This window comes from Urocitellus parryii, chromosome 6, assembly GCF_045843805.1.
Source record: "Urocitellus parryii isolate mUroPar1 chromosome 6, mUroPar1.hap1, whole genome shotgun sequence".
Lineage (NCBI taxonomy): Eukaryota > Metazoa > Chordata > Mammalia > Rodentia > Sciuridae > Urocitellus > Urocitellus parryii.
Genome location: NC_135536.1, coordinates 62840569 through 62858080, shown reverse-complemented (window position 1 = coordinate 62858080; position 17512 = coordinate 62840569). Strand labels below are relative to the sequence as shown.

The 17512-nt window shown below is 45.3% G+C and overlaps 1 protein-coding gene across 3 annotated transcripts in view; it reads left to right on the top strand.

Annotated features, from left to right (window-relative positions):
* Susd6 (sushi domain containing 6) overlaps nt 1–17105 on the top strand; it is a 101548-nt gene extending 84443 nt beyond the window's left edge. For all 3 annotated transcript variants that reach the window (XM_026385145.2, XM_026385144.2, XM_077799732.1), the window contains 4 exons: nt 5752–5949; nt 6982–7120; nt 10643–11070; nt 12995–17105. In XM_026385145.2, coding sequence (XP_026240930.1) covers nt 5752–5949; nt 6982–7120; nt 10643–11070; nt 12995–13020 — 791 coding nt within the window. In that variant the 3' untranslated portion in view covers nt 13021–17105. The remainder of the gene's footprint in view (nt 1–5751; nt 5950–6981; nt 7121–10642; nt 11071–12994) is intronic.
* Nucleotides 17106–17512: the final 407 nt, after the last annotated feature.

The window sequence follows — 17512 nt, the reverse complement described above, 5'->3', positions numbered from 1 at the left end:
TTTTCTTTCTGTGCCTGGCTTATTTCATTTAATATAATGCTTCCAGTTCTATCTTATGTTGTTCCAAATGACAGGATTTCATCATTTTTATGGCTAAATAGTATTTGGTTATATATATGTTCCACATTTTTTTTATTCATTGACTAGCTGATGGACTCTTGGGTTGTTTCCTTTTCTTGGCAGTTGTAAATAGTGCTATAGCAAACATGGGAGTGGAAATGTCTCCTCAACATACTGGTTTAATTTCATTTGGACATAATTGGGGGATTGCTGGATCATATGGTAGTTCTATTTTTTTATTTTTTTGAGTGATGTTTTCAATTTACAGTGGGTTTATCAGAACATGACCCTATATTAGTTTAAAGAGAATATATTATTAAAATAGATTTTACTTATTTCCTTTCACCTTTTTAATATGTCTCCTGGGAAATTTAACTGTGACCCATGTTATAATTCTGTGGACTGTGCTGTGCTAGGATGTGATTTCCCTCTGTTCCTTTCTCCCCCACCCACCTTAGTTTGTGCTCCTGTCTGTCTTTTTTTTTTTCTTTTTTTTAATATTTATTTTTTAGTTTTCGGCGGACACAACATCTTTGTATGTGGTGCTGAGGATCGAACCTGGGCCACACGCATGCCAGGCAGGCGAGCGCGCTACCACTTGAGCCACATCCCCAGCCCCTGTCTGTCTGTCTTCTTTACCCTGGGCTGTCATCCCTCCCAGTTGCCAGATAGTAAGATTGTCTGCCTGGAAGGACACCCTGGGCTAATAGAGAAGCTCACACTCAAGCACTTATGTCAAATCATTGATTTACCTTAGAGTTGGCAGTAGTGTGTGTGTGTGTGTGTGTGTGTGTGTGTGTGTGTGTGTGTGTGTGTGTCCTCTTTAGATCTTAAGCTCTTGGTGGGTATGTGGTTCTGCTACACTTAACCTGTACAGCCTTCCTAGGGTTTGGGTGGAGAAGACCCATCTTTCTTTTCTCTTCTTTCTTTCTTTCTTCTTTTTTTTAGTTGTAGATGGACACAATATCTTTATTTATTTTTATATGGTGCTGGGGATTGAACCCAGGGGCCTCACGTGCATGGTGGACGCCCTACCCCTGAGCCCCAACCCAAGACCCACTCTTTCTTGTTTGCTGGATTTAAAACCCAGCAGGGACATTTACAAATCTGCAGTTTGGGGAGTTAGGGTTTGGAGGAACTCTCCCATGAATTCTTAGGAAAGCTTTTCTCTGGCCCTCCTTTCTTTCAGTATTTTCATGAAACACCTATTTCTCTGTGCTCCCCTGTGTCCTAAATGCTAATATACCCACGCTTTTGTCTAAAACTACGCATCTCAGACCTGTGAGTGAACACTTGACCCAACTCATTTTCTGAAGTCCTCAGTTCCTGTTTAGGACTCTAGTGTTTTCTTGATGATGTCTAGAAAACTCTTTTGTTGAGTCTTCTGAAAATGCACTAGACATCAGATTTTTCAGAGGCTCTGGGAGTGCATACTCCCCACACCTTGTTTTGAAGGCACCGGAGTATTTGTTCCTTTGTTAAATTTAACACTTTGACCCCAGGGCCTTTCCTGGAGCTTGTTTTACTATGCTTGTTATGGAATGTTATAAAAGTTTGTTTTGTTTTGCCTCTTCCTCCTGGAAGACTGGGCCCTGAAACAACAAAAGCACAACACAGAAGGGCAAATGAGGCCTGTGAGAAGGGTGTTAGGCTGAGGTGATTCTAAGGTGGAAGTCTGGCCAGGTTATCTTGCTTCTCTCCCATCTGCATCTTCACAGTTGACTGGATGGACTCTCCCTGAATGTCTGTTGTGCGCCAGGCACCCTAAGGGATTGTCTCCCCTCTCCCTATGCACCCAGGGGGCCCAAGTGCCTGTGGGAACAATGAAATGCAAAGAGGAAGCTAGGAGGAGAAGTTTTTGTTGTTGTTTTTCTTTTCCCTTTTCTTTTCTCTAATACCTGGATTTCTCCCTCTCTTTTAAAAATTATGGGCATTGCCATATCAGATGAGTTCATTGTCCTATTGGGGTCAAGGAACTTGAATTCCTTCTGTGGACTCGAGCATCAGAGAGAACCCAGTATACAGATTGTTAGCCTCCGACTCAGGATAGTGGTGGCTTCTTGAAGCCGCTGATTTATTTGCTGTGTGGGTTTTGCTCTTCCTTGATGTTTTTCCCTTTTCTGTTAATCCCAGGTATCACTGAAGGGGTCCACTCCAGCTAGACTCTCCCACTCTGCTCTTTGGGCAAAAGAGCCATGTGTGCTTGTGGTGTCTTAAAATGCCCTTGTCCTTGTTTATTTCTGACCCTTCTAATTTTTTTCTTCTTCCTTGAACCTGGGATAACAAACATCTTATGACACTGGCCCTGACATGCATATTTTCTTTGTGTGACCTTCATGGATAAACATAAAAAGTTTGCGTACTGAATTTATTTAGTATATAAGGTTGCTATACTGTAAAGAGACTCTGCTGCCTGTGGTCCACCTCATGTAGGGTTTAACACACATTTTCCCACTTCAAACTGCCACCTCTCTTCATGATGAAATGAAAGCCTGTCTGAGGTGCCACTTCTTCCCAGAGCCACTGTGAGTTTCCCCACATGGGATGCAATCTCTCCTGCTCTCAGCTTTTCCTCTCTGGCACATGAATCACATTCTTTGACTTGTGTCAGAATAAATCTGTATGCAGAATATCTTTGGAAGGATGCAGTAAAGTCGGTGTGATGCCTTTTAGGGAGAAGAGCTGAACAGCTAGGGCACAGACGAGGGGCTTGCTTTAGGCTATATAGCCTTTCTTTTGAATTTTATACTATGTATGTATATACACACACATATATATTATACATACTTCCCATGAAATATATAAATATATATTTAAATATATTAAATATCTTATATTAATATAGTATATATTTACATATGTGTATGGATTTTCCCCAGGAATTGTTTTTGGTAAAAGTATTATTTAAATAACAAAAACTCAATCTATAAAACATTACGAGAAAACATTGGAGGGTATGTTTTATAACCTCTGAGTAGGGAAAGTGTCCCTAAACCAAAGAGAAACCCGGAAACCATGAAGAAAATGATTTTTTAAATGTATGTGTGTGCATATCTGTTATATCCCTATTTGGCTACTAGTGCCAGAAGTGCTTTTTACCCTTATTCAGAACTGCAGCATACTGATCCCTATGCAATAATCAATAAATATTAGCTGAATTAAAACTAAATTGAATTGCAAGTTGCTTCATTGTAGACCTCACTTTTTTTCACTTATTAAAATGAGTGCTAGATGACCTCCAGGGTCCTACTCAAGATTCTGTGGGTTTTATAGGCAGAAACACATAGCAGAACAGAAGCGGCCCTTCCCGGTGAGAACCGCTTTCCCAGCATACTGGCCCTGTCTTTGAGTCTTTGCTGCTCTCAGGAAATGAGCTAATTAGACCCAATCTGAGGACAGCCAGGGAGTAAGTCTGGGAGGTCTGTGTCAGCCTTGCTGCCCTGATCAAAAGAGGGAAAGTGAAGGGGTGAAGCAGTTCATGACCACTAGCTCTCTGAACAACTTGGCTCTCCTGTTAGGACTCTGGGCCAGGTATACCATGGGGAGATCAGAGGTATGTTTTTTAAGGGATCTGAGTAGCTTATTTGGGCTCATCTCTTAATTTCAGAGCAACTGCCAGACTTCTGGATCCTTTGGCATCTGTGCTAGCTCTGTTTGTTAACAGCTTTTTGAAAATAGTAGGTCTGGGTGGACAACTTAGTAGTAGAGTGTATGCAGAATATCACATACAAGGTCCTGGGTTCAATTCCCCTGCACTACCAAGAATGAGTAAGTAAAAGAAAAGAAAAAATGGCCTTTGCTCCTCATCTTCAATTATATGTAGCTTTAGCCAGTTGCAGTCGCACACACCTGTCCAGTGGCTTGAGAGGCTGAGGCAGGAAGATTGCAGGTTCAAAGCCAGTCTCAAAAATTTAGGGAGACCCTGTCTGTAAATAAAATATAAAAAAGGGCTGGGGATGTGTTTAAGAGCCCTTGGGTTCAATCCCTAGTACCAAAAACAAAAGCAATACAGACCAATGATTTGAAGCTTGAAGCAGAAAACTGTCACCTCTCTTTGTACCTGGAATCTACCTCCAACCCATTTGGCAGTCAGCCTGCTAATAACATTCTGGACTAGAGAAAGGTGGTACTGGGAGAGGCTATAAGGAGTTTGGGGATGGGAGCAAGCCTGCACCTAGTCTTGGATAGTCAGACACTGCCAGGTGACTCCCAGACACTCTGGGCCTGTTAGAGGAAGTAAAAAAAAAAGAGAGAATGACCATTACAGTTCTCATACAGATAGATGTCTATGATATTCAGGATTGGGGTGGGTTATGGTCAGTAAAATTGAATTTCCTTTGGAAGAAGCTCAGTCAATCTTGCATTTTAAGATGTTTGGAAAGTTGAAGTTCATGGGTACCTGGCCATCCTGCCTTCCCACAGCACACCCTTCCAAACATTGATCTCTTAGTGTCCTCATTGGGCCCCTCTCATTTTGTTGGCCCTAGTGTCCAATGTACTGTGTGGAGCTTCAGTTTTGCAGTCTGTCACTGGGAGAATGAGAGGTCACCCTCTTCTTCCTGTAGGCTACTCAGACCTTCTAGGTCCTCTTAAGTTATTTCTACAGCTTATCTAGGCCAGGGTACCACCACAGGTAGGCTCCACTTGCCATCTCCTTAACTGACAAGTTTGAAGGGATGAAAGGGAGGTGACCTTGACACATACACCCCTTTCAAGCTACTCTGCTCCTGGGTCAAGAGTAGGATCTGCTGGTGGAAAGAACTCAGGTTCAGAATCAGAGGACCTAACTCTGCTCCCAAGTCTGCCTTCACCCTGCCTTGAGTTTGGCTAAAAGTCACTTCATTTTTGTGGGCCTTATTGTTCTTATCTTCAAAGCAGAGAAATGATATCTACTACAGATGTGAGGCTAAACAAATAAGACAGGAGGTGAAGGTGCTTTTAAAACTAGATTGTTGTGTGGACAGAAAAATATGGGACATAACTGTGGGATAGAGACAAGCGATACCAGAGCATGGAAGATACACAGGGCTTGGGAAGCCTCCCAAGAAATTCACCAGAAATTCCCTCAGAAGCCAGAGCATTCTTCTTATTCCTCCAAGTTCTTTCTGACATTGATGTCAGAAACAAGGCTAACGTTGCCCCCGTGGGCTAACAGTATTGAATCTCCTCTCACTCTGAGTCAGAACCATGTTTCAAACTGAGAGTTGTGGCACGTACCTGTAATCCCAGCATCTTGGGAGAATGAGGCAGGAGGGCCTCAGTTTTGAGGCTAGCCTGGGCAATATAGTGAGACAAAAAATAAAAAGGATTGGAGCCAGACAGGGTGGTTCAGACCTGTAATCCCAGCCACCAAAGAGGCTGGTAAGTTTGAAGTCAGCCACAGAAACTTTCTGAGACCTTGTCTCAGAATAAAGAATTACAAGGATTGGGGATGTAACTCAGTGGTAAAGCACCATCTGGGTTCAATACCTAGTACCAAAAAAAAAAAAAAAAAAAAAAAAAGCAGTATCTCCTGTGGAGTTATGGATACAGTTCCCTGAAGACAATGGGAGGGAGAGGGAAATGTTGCGAACAGACAGACTTCCCTGTCAGTGGTGACCTAAATTCCAGGGTTCCTGTTGAGGCCCTCAGAGCTGTGTCATCAAGTGGAGACACCCACTGAAAGCTTCACTGCTCTCTCTGTCTTTGCAGTGTGTCCCCTGCCCCCGGAGCCAGAGAATGGTGGCTACATATGCCACCCCCGGCCCTGCAGAGACCCCTTGACAGCAGGCAGTGTCATCGAGTACCTCTGTGCAGAAGGCTACATGTTGAAGGGTGACTACAAATACCTGACGTGTAAGAATGGCGAGTGGAAGCCGGCCATGGAGATTAGCTGCCACCTCAACGAGGGTCAGTCTGCAGAGGAGAAGGGGGTATTCTGGGCCTCTGTTTTCTTTCAGCTCCTGGGAAGTGGCACCTTCTGCCTTCAGAGAGCCTTTGGCTGTGCTGCAGCACAGCTCTGCTTGATGCCCTGCAGCTTCCCTTCCTTTGGGATTTCATGTCTTTGTGGAAAACATTGGGGTTGCTGGTACATGTCCCATTAGATTCCACTGAGTCACCAGTGGGCTCCCTATCTTTACCAAGGCATCTACCCTGCTATGTAAAGCTCCTTTGATGTTTAGGATCTTTTGTTTGCCTAACCAAGTGCTGGTGACCTTTGACCATGTTCTGCTAGCACAGTGAGCGCAACGCTAACACTTCTCCAGTGGCTCTCATTTTTCCTTGAATGGAAATGAACTGTTTTGTTATGGAGCTATAGTCCAGCTAGATGGATGCCCCCTCTCTTCTCCTGCCTCCTTCTCTCTTGCATGACAGGAAAATTCAGCCACCTGAAGAGAAGTGAGTGTCATATGGCCGTCTTTGTGTTTTATACATGGGCTTCTAGACCAGAACACATGGGGCCCATGACAATCCAGAGAAGAGGGGGCACCAGCCTGATATTTAGAGCCAGAGCTGTGGGACCTCATGGTAGAGGCTTATTACAGCTCAGTTCTAAATTACCCTGCCATGGAGGGGAACATGGGTGACTCAATAAGTTGGAACAATATGCCCATTTTAATGGTTGGTGTTCATCAACCTACTACTGAAGGCAAGATCAGAGTGGTTTATAAAAGTAAGATCTCCAGGGTTAAGTGAACTTAGCATCATATGTATTGAAAAGGCTAGAAGTGAGGGAAATTTATTATTCAGAAAACAGAAGGAAATGTTTCCTTTCCAGGAGCACCATACATACATAGGCCATCCACATTGTCCTTTTGAAAAGGTGCAGCCACTGGATGACTCTGTATGACTTTCTGCAGGTGACATTTGACTATCAGCTTTGGGGCTCATGTTTTATGTGTCTGGCTACAGAATTATTCTGACAATGGCTTGTTTTCATAGATAAAGAAACCCACACATCACTTGGGGTTCCCACACTATCTATAGTGGCTTCCACTGCCAGCTCCGTGGCGCTCATTCTCCTCCTCGTGGTGCTGTTTGTGCTGCTGCAGCCAAAGCTGAAGTCTTTCCATCACAGCAGGTGAGCCCAGCACCTCTGGTGCTGCTTTGGGGCAGGTAGCAAGCATCACCATGGGTGCTAGCCTTAACTGGCCTTGGGAGGCTGTGGTTTACCAGGTCTGTGTGTCCTAGGAAAATGGATGGGGAGGGCCCCGGTTTGCCTGGCATTGTGCTTGATACTTTGCATATATTATCTCAATCCTCTAGGAACATTGCAGTTGAGGGAAGAAACTGAGGCTCAGAGAGATTGAGTTGTTCCTTCAAGGTCATACCCTTTAGATGAGAGCAAAGCTGAGGTTGGTCCTAAATCTGTTCTGCTCCAAAGCCATGTTGTTTCCCTGTCCTCAGTAGCTCTCAGAGTGTGGTTCCAGAAATATCATCACGGGGTTGTTAGAAATGCATATTTCCATGCCCCACTCCAGACTGACTGAATGAGACACTCTGACGCTAAGGCCCAGGGATGGGGTTTCCAAGCCCTCCAGATGATAGTGATGCACACCCATGTTTGCCAGCTACTCCTTTCTGTACTCTTGGCTTTTACTCCTGGGTGTATCTAAACCTCTCTTGCTAAACATTCTGATTTATTTGGTTTAGCATGGGACCCTGATGTACAGAAAGCTTCTCAGTAGTTTTATTGTGGTTTGAGAACCACTGCATTGCACTATGTAAGAGACCAAGCAAGTAGGTTTCTTGTCTGCCTCCATCATTTTCCTTTTTCTAGTATAGTACATTATCTATAATCCGTGCCAAACTGAATCGGGGAGGTGATTGGTGTTGGGGGCAGCCAGTGGTGGGGCCCTGATGTATGTATCCCTGATGGCAGACTTTCCCCCATGGGCTGTCGCAGCTCTCCAGGTTGCTCGTCACCCCCTGTAGATGCCTCACTGCCTCTTGAATACATCTTTTAGGTTCATTCAGTACTGCATCAGTCACTGTCATATGCACTGACAAGAAGAGCCAAGCTAAACCACAGTCTATGAAATACTCTAGGTTTGGAACTTGCAGATAACAATCTGGTTAAATTTAGTTTCTGTGTCCTGCATGTGATTTTTCTTTCTTCTTTTTATTTTGCTTTGGAGGGAGGGGTAGCAGTTATTTTTAAAAGTTGTTTTTTTGTTGGTTTGTTTGTTTTTTGTACTGGGGATTGAACTCAGGGGCACTCAACCACTGAGCCACATCCCCAGCCCTGTTTTGTATTTTATTTAGAGACAGGGTCTCACTGAGTTGTTTAGCACCTCTATTCGAACTCATGATCCTCCTGTCTCAGCCTCCCAAGCTGCTGGATTACAGGCATGTGCCACCACACCCAGATAGAATAGGGGATTTTAAGGGAACTGTTTCTTGAATGAATCAGCTATTTCCACTTGAAGTCACACTGATCTAGCATGCATTTCATTTAGGTTAAGGAATTTTCTTTTTTTTTTTTTTTTTTTTTTTTTTTTTTTTTTTTTTTTTTTTTTTTTTTTACCTCTTTTTTTTTTATTGTTGGTCATTCAAAACATTACATAGTTCCTCATACATCATATTTCACAGTTTGATTCAAATGAGTTATGAACTCCCAATTAAGGAATTTTCTTTTCTCTATATTTAACCACTAAGCTTATTAAAATAACCACCCATTTTTTTTCCTGACCTGAGTCAGGAGATTTGATTTTCATTATGGACCCCATTTAAACTTTTTACTGTATACGTATTTCTTTTTAAACCACAAAAATTTATTTAGAATAGCAAATGACAAGCACACACCAGTATGCACGCTGCTTTCTATGCCACCTTGCCATCAAAGTTTCTCTTCCTTCCAAAACCTCTGAGTACTGTTAAGGATGCCACTTCTCTCAATTCTAAGGGTGTGCATTATTTGAATTAGCATGGATTTTATCTGCAATTTGATGTAAGAAACTTGAGAGCTACTAACAACAGTGAAGCAACACTAGTTTGGTCAATCAGCAGATTGTAGTGTGATGAACTGAGGAGACAGAGCCTCACCTGTGTGGCAAAACTTGGCAAAAACTGGCCTGAATCCAATCTTGAAGAAATGGTTAGATACATCCAGATTATGGGACATCCCACAAGACAGCTGGCCTGTATTCTTCAAAAGATATCAATTCCATAAAAGAAAAACTATAATGGACTATTCTAAATTAATGGAGATGAAAGGAACAGGGCTGCTAAATGGAGTGCATAATCCTTAATTGGGTCCTGAACGAAAACAAAAGGGACTGCAGCTGAAATGGATGTATTTTTGGCTAGTCTGGGGAATCTTTATTACAGCGTTATACTGATGTTAAATTTCTGGCATATGCTGTTGCAGCAGTTGCATAGGAGAAATGGTGCTTAGGAGGTACATGCTACATAATGTGCCTTACTTTCAGATGGTTCCAAAACAACATATGTGTATGTGTATGACAAAAGTGTCTGAATAAATTGAGTTAAAGAAATCAGAGACATATCTAGCACATAAATTCACCCTGTATCCCATTCATATAAGAGCAAAAATGTGCATAACTAGTGCTGAAAGATTCATAATAAAAGGTTCATATTTAAACAAATAAAACTATTAAAATAGAAAGCAAAGGAGTGATTTCCAAGCAAGTTGGGATAGTGGTTATTGTGGTGGTGAAGAACAGGAGCAGCTGGGGCAGGCATGACTTGTCTAGAGTATGGCAGAGCTCTCTTCCCACCAAGGGAGGGATGTGCATTTTTGGAGCAAGCCGGTAAGTTTTGTGAAGTTTGTAAAGTTAAAAAAAAAAAAAAGAATAGGAGTGGGGAGTGATTGAGTCAGAAGATTGTTCTTCTGATTTCCAGGCTGGTTTTTCATTTCAAGACTATAGTGCTTCCTCTTCCTTTTTCTCCTCCTTTCTCCCCCAACCCCATCCTTCCCCGCTTCCCATTCCTCTTTCTAACAGCTTTATGAAGATATAATTTATATCCCATACAACATACCTTTTTAAAGTGTACAAGGAAATGGTTTTTAGTATTTTACAACATGTGCCACCATCACTCTGTTATTTTCTTACCCTAGCTGTGCTGGCTCTATTCCTAGGTCTCTAGGCTCTTGGCTTTTGCACAAAAGTCTGGGTGCCTGTGTACCCACAGGTTAAGAACACAATCTCTGAAAGTGGGTGAAACTAGATTCAAGTCTCAGGTCTCTCTCTGACTGTTGGGCAAGATTCTTAACTTCTGAGCCTCGTCTGTGCGCACTGAGCAAGCGCTTATGACTAAGCCACATCCCCAGCCCTCTTCCGCATTCTTGGTGGACCACTACCTGAGAGCTTAAGTGAGGATCCAGTGTGGTAAAGTGGTTTTTTTTTTTTTTGGGGGGGGGTGTTCAGTAGTGGAAATGGGCCTAGGGCCTCACACATGCTAGGCAACTGCTCTACCACTGAGCCACACCTTACCCCTGCCAAATGTCTAAAGCATCTAATGCTATGTCTGGTACATAGTAAATGCTCAAAATTTGAGGTTTTTGTTGGTATTGTGGTATTTATTTACTTATCTGGGTGTTCTGATTCTCTCTCTCTCTCTCTTTTCTCCTTCAATCCAGGCGTGACCAGGGAGTATCTGGGGACCAGGTCTCCATTATGGTGGATGGAGTCCAGGTCGCACTGCCTTCATATGAGGAAGCTGTGTACGGCAGTTCCGGTCATTGCATGCCACCCGCTGACCCCAGAGTGCAAATTGTGCTGTCAGAAGGGTCTGGGCCTAGTGGGAGGAATGTGCCAAGGGATCCACAGCCGCTGGGCCAAGGGGCCTGCTCCTCTGCAGGTGGAGAGGATGAGACCCCAGGCCAGTCTGGACTATGTGAAGCCTGGGGCTCCCGGGGCTCAGAGACTGTGATGGTGCATCAGGCAACCACCTCTTCTTGGGCAGCAGGCTCAGGGAGCAGCCGACTGGCACACAAAGAAGCGGCAGATTCTGAGAATAGTGACATACAAAGCCTTTTATCCCTCACATCGGAGGAGTACACAGATGGTAGGTAGTGTATGCTAAATGGGAACTATTAGCTATTTAGAGTCCTTGCTAGGAGTGAGGAAGGACTGTAGGCCTCTAATCATTGATGTATTTTCAGCAAGGAAAGAAAATACCTAGGGCCTTATCCTACAAAATAGGATTTCATCCTCAGAACACCAGGGAGGACTTTGGGCTTTCTGTTTGGAGACATGTCACTGTTGTCTGTGAATGCTGATAGACTAGAGTCTCTGATGCTGTTGATGGGCTAAATGAAAAGGTGGATGTTCAGGGTGGGGGGCTATCCTATTGTTGTAATTTTTATGTTCCCAAGAGGTCAGGAATGTTAGGGAGACTTGGCCAGTGCAGACAGTAGCTTAATTCTGAATATTTGGGCTGGGATGTAGCTTAGCAGCAAAGTGCTTGCAAAAGAAAAGACAAAAAACAAAAGAATACCACAAAAAAAAAAAAAAAAAAAAAAAGAGTATGCCTGGTTCTGTGCTCCTAGTTTCCTTGTTCTATCTCAGTTAAACCTACAGTGATTCTGAGAAGTAAATATTTATTATTATCCCAAGTTTACAGATGGGTAAATAGGCACAAGGAGGGTAAGTCACTTGTCCATTGGTAAATGACAGTTGGGATTTGAAACCAGATGGCTCTGGCTCCAGAACTTGTGTTTCTAACACTACTATGCCATGCGGCCTCCCGGGTAACTTTAGCTCCTTTGTAGCAAACCATCCAGGAAGTGAAACTACTGCCTCTTTACATTTCTGCATTTGCTGGAGCCTAGAGAGTTTAGCCTTGGGCTTGAGCCTTTCACTTTATAAAATAACTGTGAGGGAAATCCCAATATAGTTCAGGATGCAGACTAAGCCTAGAAGTTTCCCTTTCAATGGCAATACCCTCTATACTCATAAAGCCTTCCTCAGAGAGCCTGAGAGGAAACTTCATACCTCCTCGGTATCCTGGGTAGAGTGTCTAAAAGTTAAAAGTTTTTGATATCATGTTTGCAGTTTCCCAACTATCAATAGCTTGCGTTCTTTTTTCTTGGTTGGCTAGAGAGATGGCAAGGGACCTCAAATAGTTGACCCAGATTTGGATAGGGGGACATTGACTCCCTAGACAGTCAACCACATGTCTTAGGGGATGTGTCTAAGAGCAAATTGCATCCCTTACTCTCTCTAAGGAGCCAAAGAGGTGCCCTGCTCTCTGCCCTTCCTTGCAGCCTTACTTTGTTTAGTATTGAAGAAGCATTTTTGAGAGCCCATCTTACTCTTGGTACTGGATGAGATTTCTGAAGCAACACAAAGAAATACAAAACACACTCTGTTAATGGAGTGTTAGTCAGCTGGAAAATATGGTGGGGACCTGTACTAGGAAAATAATGGAACTAGGAATTTTAGGGTTCTCATCGAAATGAGGGGATCAGTAAACACAACATGAAGGTTAGTGAGTTTGTGGCAGGCCAGGCCTGAGCTGTCTAGGACTGATGGTGTCAGAGGATGTCGAGCCTCAGGCACTGGCCTGACACTGCCTCCCACTGATATATGAGAAGACCAAAACCCAGAGAGGGGTGACTGTCCAAGGTCACACAGCTGGCAGGTGGCTTTAGGAGGAGATGAGAATTAAGCAGAACTTTGTGGAGGGAGGGTTTAGGAGAGAAATGGAAATGACTAGAGCAGCAGAGCAAAGGCAGAGAGTAGGTTCAAATTATTGGGCCCAGAAGGGATTTGAATACCAGGCTGAATGTTCAGTTTATTAGGCAGTAGGAGGGATGAGCCAGAAAGGCTTATAAAAGAGGCCGGGGATTTTTGACTACCTTGAAGTGTCTGAGTAGGACATGTCTTTAAACCAGGGGCTATATGGGAGCATGGAGATGGGGTCACGAGTGCTGTGGAGAAACCCCCTTGGGATAACCACTGTCCTTCCCCTCCTTGTCTTCCTGCAGATATCCCACTGTTAAAAGAAGCATGAGGCCTGACAGCAGCCTTTCTCCTTTTCTGCAAGGGTCCTCTCTGCCCTTCTTCCCTCTCCCCCTGGGTCTGAGCACCCTGTACTCTCCAGCCACCCCACCTGGACACCTGAGCTGCCACCTGTGTATCTGTGTGTCTCTGAAGGCCTGCAGGCCACCTTGCTGGAAACTCAAGGAAGATTCTCGCCATCTGCCTGGACAGCTGGAGGAGCTGGCTTTTTGCCCGGCTCAGCCTTCCCATCTGTCAGGGACATATTTGAATGTGCTGGATCGAACTCTCCCTTTTCCTAAGCTTTTGGGTCCCTTCCAGCCAGCTCTCTGGTGGCAGCCCCCACAGTCCTTGTGGGCCTGAGTGCCACCATGTTTACTTGTGCCTTCCCTCACCCCTTCAGTTTCCTGTCATGCAGGCATGTTGCTGTCTACAGGCCTTAATGGCTGCTGCCCTTGTACACAGGGCATGGGCCTGAGGCTGGCATTGGTGCCCCTTGCAGGAGCAGATCCAAGAGTGAGCTCTCAAGGCAGGAGTGTCTCTCGCTGGGGCAGGAGTGTGGGTCCCTGGGCTTGCCTTGAGCTGACACTGGTGGCACATTTCCTTGACTGAAAATGGAGGATTTGGAAAATTATGCCAAAGCTGTCCCGGCACCCAGTTGTCCAGCTCAGGTGCAGCCTCCTCACTCTGTCAAGTTGAGAGTTTCCAGAAACATCCAGAAGATCTTGAGGGAGAGAAGGAAGGTGACTGATAATGATCTTCTTCCTAATATGCAAGTTCTCACTTTCTGCTTCCAGATCAACTGCTTGGGCCACCGCTTTTCTGCCTCCCTGGATAAGGGGAAGTTGCATGCTGCCTCCTGGGCTTTATCTCAGGCAGCTCTGGCTTCCTGGATGCCCACAGGGGCCTGAGGCACATCATGTCTAGGGCAGGAGAGTTGCTGAGATGCCATCAAATGCTCATCTGGTCACTGGCAGTCTGGGCAAGTTGCCCCTTTATGAGTTTGTGGTGATGGAGGGGAGGCCAGAAGGCACAGAACAAGTCCCCGGTGGCTGCAGGCAGCTCCAGCCCAATCCTGAGGATCCTCCTCACCACGGTCACGTGCCTTAGTAACTGTGCCCAGGAAGTGGCCTGTTCCCTGCTGCACCACTGCTTTTCCTACTTCTGCCCTTCCCTGCACCCCTATACAAATCCTGTCTGACAAGCCACACCTTGTCTTCTCTATATCCTAGGGAAGGGTTGAGAAATGGTTCACAGCACCCCTGGCCTAACTGGCTAAGGTAGGCCAGCAAGTGCCCAGTTGCTTGGCTCCCAAGGCCCCTTTAGACTGAAGCCTGGGTGTGGGCCCTTGAAAATGGGGTGGTAGGAGGATGTTCCAGCCACTGCTTCCAGGGTCCCCCTTCCCCCCATATTGAATGCTAATAAGGCTGGGTGGATGAGCTCCAACTGGCTGCTACCATCTTCAGAAGATAGATGTGGCATTAAGGAATGTTTGCTTTTGCTTTTTTTTTTTTTTTTTTTTCCCTCTGAAGCACTGGGCCTGGGAAACTTTCAAGCTGACCCTGTGCTGTACCTCTGCTCCTCCCCTGACCTCCGGGGTAGTGAAAATATTAAAAGGTCCAGTGCATTTTCAGTACCTGACTTAACAGGGTTAGCTCCAGGTGTGGGTGTCCTTGAACAGAGGCACAGCTGCCTCCCAGCCCACCACCCCTCTGCCTCCACTTTCACAACGCACTTTACTCCCTGGTCGTGGTCACTCCCGGCCTCCTGCCACCCCTCGTCTTCCTTCCTCTCAGGGTTAGGGCAGTGCCTGCTGGCCACTCCCACATGTCCCCTACCCAGGAGCACCAGCTGCTGCCTAGAGTCCAGGCAAGTGTGGTTAGCTGGGAATGAGGTGGAGAAGGTGCTAGAACTAGAAGGCTGAAGCCTGAGGGAGATGAGACACACCTCCCAGGAGTTGCTGGCATGCCCCCCTTTCCCAGGGGTCCTGAGGCCCTCAGCTGCATTACAGACCCCGGCTCCCTTGTGTCCACAGTGCCGTCCTTGTCTTCTTCCAGGACAGAGCAGGGGGAAGTGAGTAGGAGGGGGCTGAAGTCTCACTGTGGAGCCTTTAGCTTTTATTTTCCACTCTTCCAAAACCTGGATTCTATTCTAGAATATTTTTTAAATAGAAGATCCTACCCTTTTCTATCTGGTTACTCTAGGTTTTTGCCCCTTGAGAGATTGCACTTTTTGTTTGGGGTTTATTCAGCCACCTAGGTGACTGGTATGGCCCTTAGTAAAATGAACAGCCTTCCTTCTCCTAATGCCGCCTTCCCTCTCGCCATGCTTTGACACCGCTCTGGGGATCACAAGCCCAGGCTTGTCTGCCTGGTAGGAAAGTAAGAAGCCTGAACAAGTGGGCCCACCCCCTCCTCGGGTCTGAGGAGGCTCTCTTCTGAGGCTCCTGGGCTTGTGCAGGCATTGCGGCTCAGCCTGTCTTGCTGCTGATGTCTGGATCAGTTTCTTCCTACAGTTATTTCTCTTTCCCCCAAAGCAAATCTTAACCATCAGCCATGTGCTACTGTTCCTGGGGCTTCTGGGCTTTGTCCCTTGTTAAGGGGGTTGGGGACTCCACAGCTGCCTTGAGGTGGGGCCTGGCTAGAAACAGGGCCAGTGTCACGTGGCAGGCTGATAGGAAAGAGGCTGCTGAGAGCCTGGAGCAGATGGGAAGAAAGAAACAGCCACAGCCCTGCTTTCCCGAGCTCATCTCTAGGGGAGTCCTGCAGACTTGTGCAGGAGAAATGGTCAACACCAAAGGACTTATTTTTGTTTTGTTTGCACACTTGAGCTGACTCAGTGCAGGTTTTATATCCTGGTGACTTGCAGTCACATTTTAGCAACTTTCAAGAGCCAGAACATGGTGAAAATCATTTAAAATTTCCGTCCCTTCCATGCCTTAGTTTAGCAGGTAGGCTCTGTCTTTTGCCATTTCTGTATTTCGTGTGCTATGTTCCTGTTTCACTGGATGTGAACTGTGAAATGGGCCAAGTCCTGGCCACTCTGTGAGTTTGGTTTTATAACGCATTTCAATATACATTCTACAAGCACTCCGTTTGCAAACAGAAGATTGTCTTCCCCATACAACTTGCCCTCCTCCTCCCAGCCCCAGCTTTAAAGTTCTGTGGAGAAACCAGATGGCAAGAAAGACAAAGGTATATGATTCCTGCTTCATGAGTGGTGGCGTGGGGATAGGTGGCACTTGCCCTTTTCCTCCCAATGCCCACCGAGTGCTCAAACCACTTGCTTCCTACATAACAATGTTGCTTCCATTTCTGGGGAACATCTTTTCATAGAGAATGGAATATGCTGCAAACATTTCTAGATTTTTTTTTTTCTCTTCCCTTCTGAAAGAGCAAAAAGGGGCTGGAAGGGAAGTGACATACAGGCTTCACAGCTGAATTCCAGGTTCACATGCCAAGGACAGCAAGGCTAAGACCTTCTTGTGAGCCTGTGGGGCCTGCTAGGCCTCCTGCAGGGCTTGCAGAATGTTTTTCTCAACAGATGTTTGGACTGAGTGGTATGGTAGCTGGTTTGCTAGAGGGAAAGGTGGCAGGCCCAGCTTTGCTGGAGAGTGACTCTTTAACTTCCATTTGGAACCCTAGTAGAATTTTGAACAAAAACCCCAGTGTTGAGCCCTCTGCCAAGCAGCAGAGTTAGCCAGAGGGGCTGCAGGGCAAAGCACTTGGATTGCCAAGCAGGGAGGCGAGATGGTTGTGGGTTGTATGGCAGTGCCCACACCTGCCCTGGCTTCTTAAGATTGTTGCGCCACTCTGGGATCCTTTGCAGAATGGTACTCTTGTAATGGTTTAAAACAACACATGCATAATCGACTCTGTGCAGGATGTCACTCAATCAGTTTGGGTTTGCTTTATTTTGTTTTATATATATATATTTTTTGGTATCCTGTACATTGCAGTGGGTGTGAAGATAGTATTTTAATATTTGTACAAAGTTTAATTTAATTTTAATTGTTCTATGTATATAACTGCATTTCTAAATAATAATAAAAAAAATTCTTATGGAGGCAGTTGTGGGAGATGTGATCCTTCCAGAGGATTTTTGCAGAAACCCTAGAGTGAATGGGGCTGGGGATGTGGCTCAAGCGGTAGCGCGCCTGCCTGGCATGCGTGCGGCCCGGGTTCGATCCTCAGCACCACATACCAACAAAGATGTTGTGTCCGCCGAGAACTAAAAAAAAAATAAATATTAAAAAAATTCTCTCTCTCTCTCTCTCTCTCTCTCTCTCTCTCTCTCTCTCTCTCTCTCTCTCTCCTCTCTCACTCTCTCTTTAAAAAAAAAAAAAAAAGAAAAAGAAACCCTAGAGTGAAAAGAACAGATATAAGTAAGAGCTCTCCAAGGGCTGAAGCACTGACTCTGGGGCAGGGTACCTGGCAAGACGGATGCAATGGGGAGGTGATGTGCAGCGCCACCAGCGTCATGGCCTCATTCCTTGTTCAAGCGCT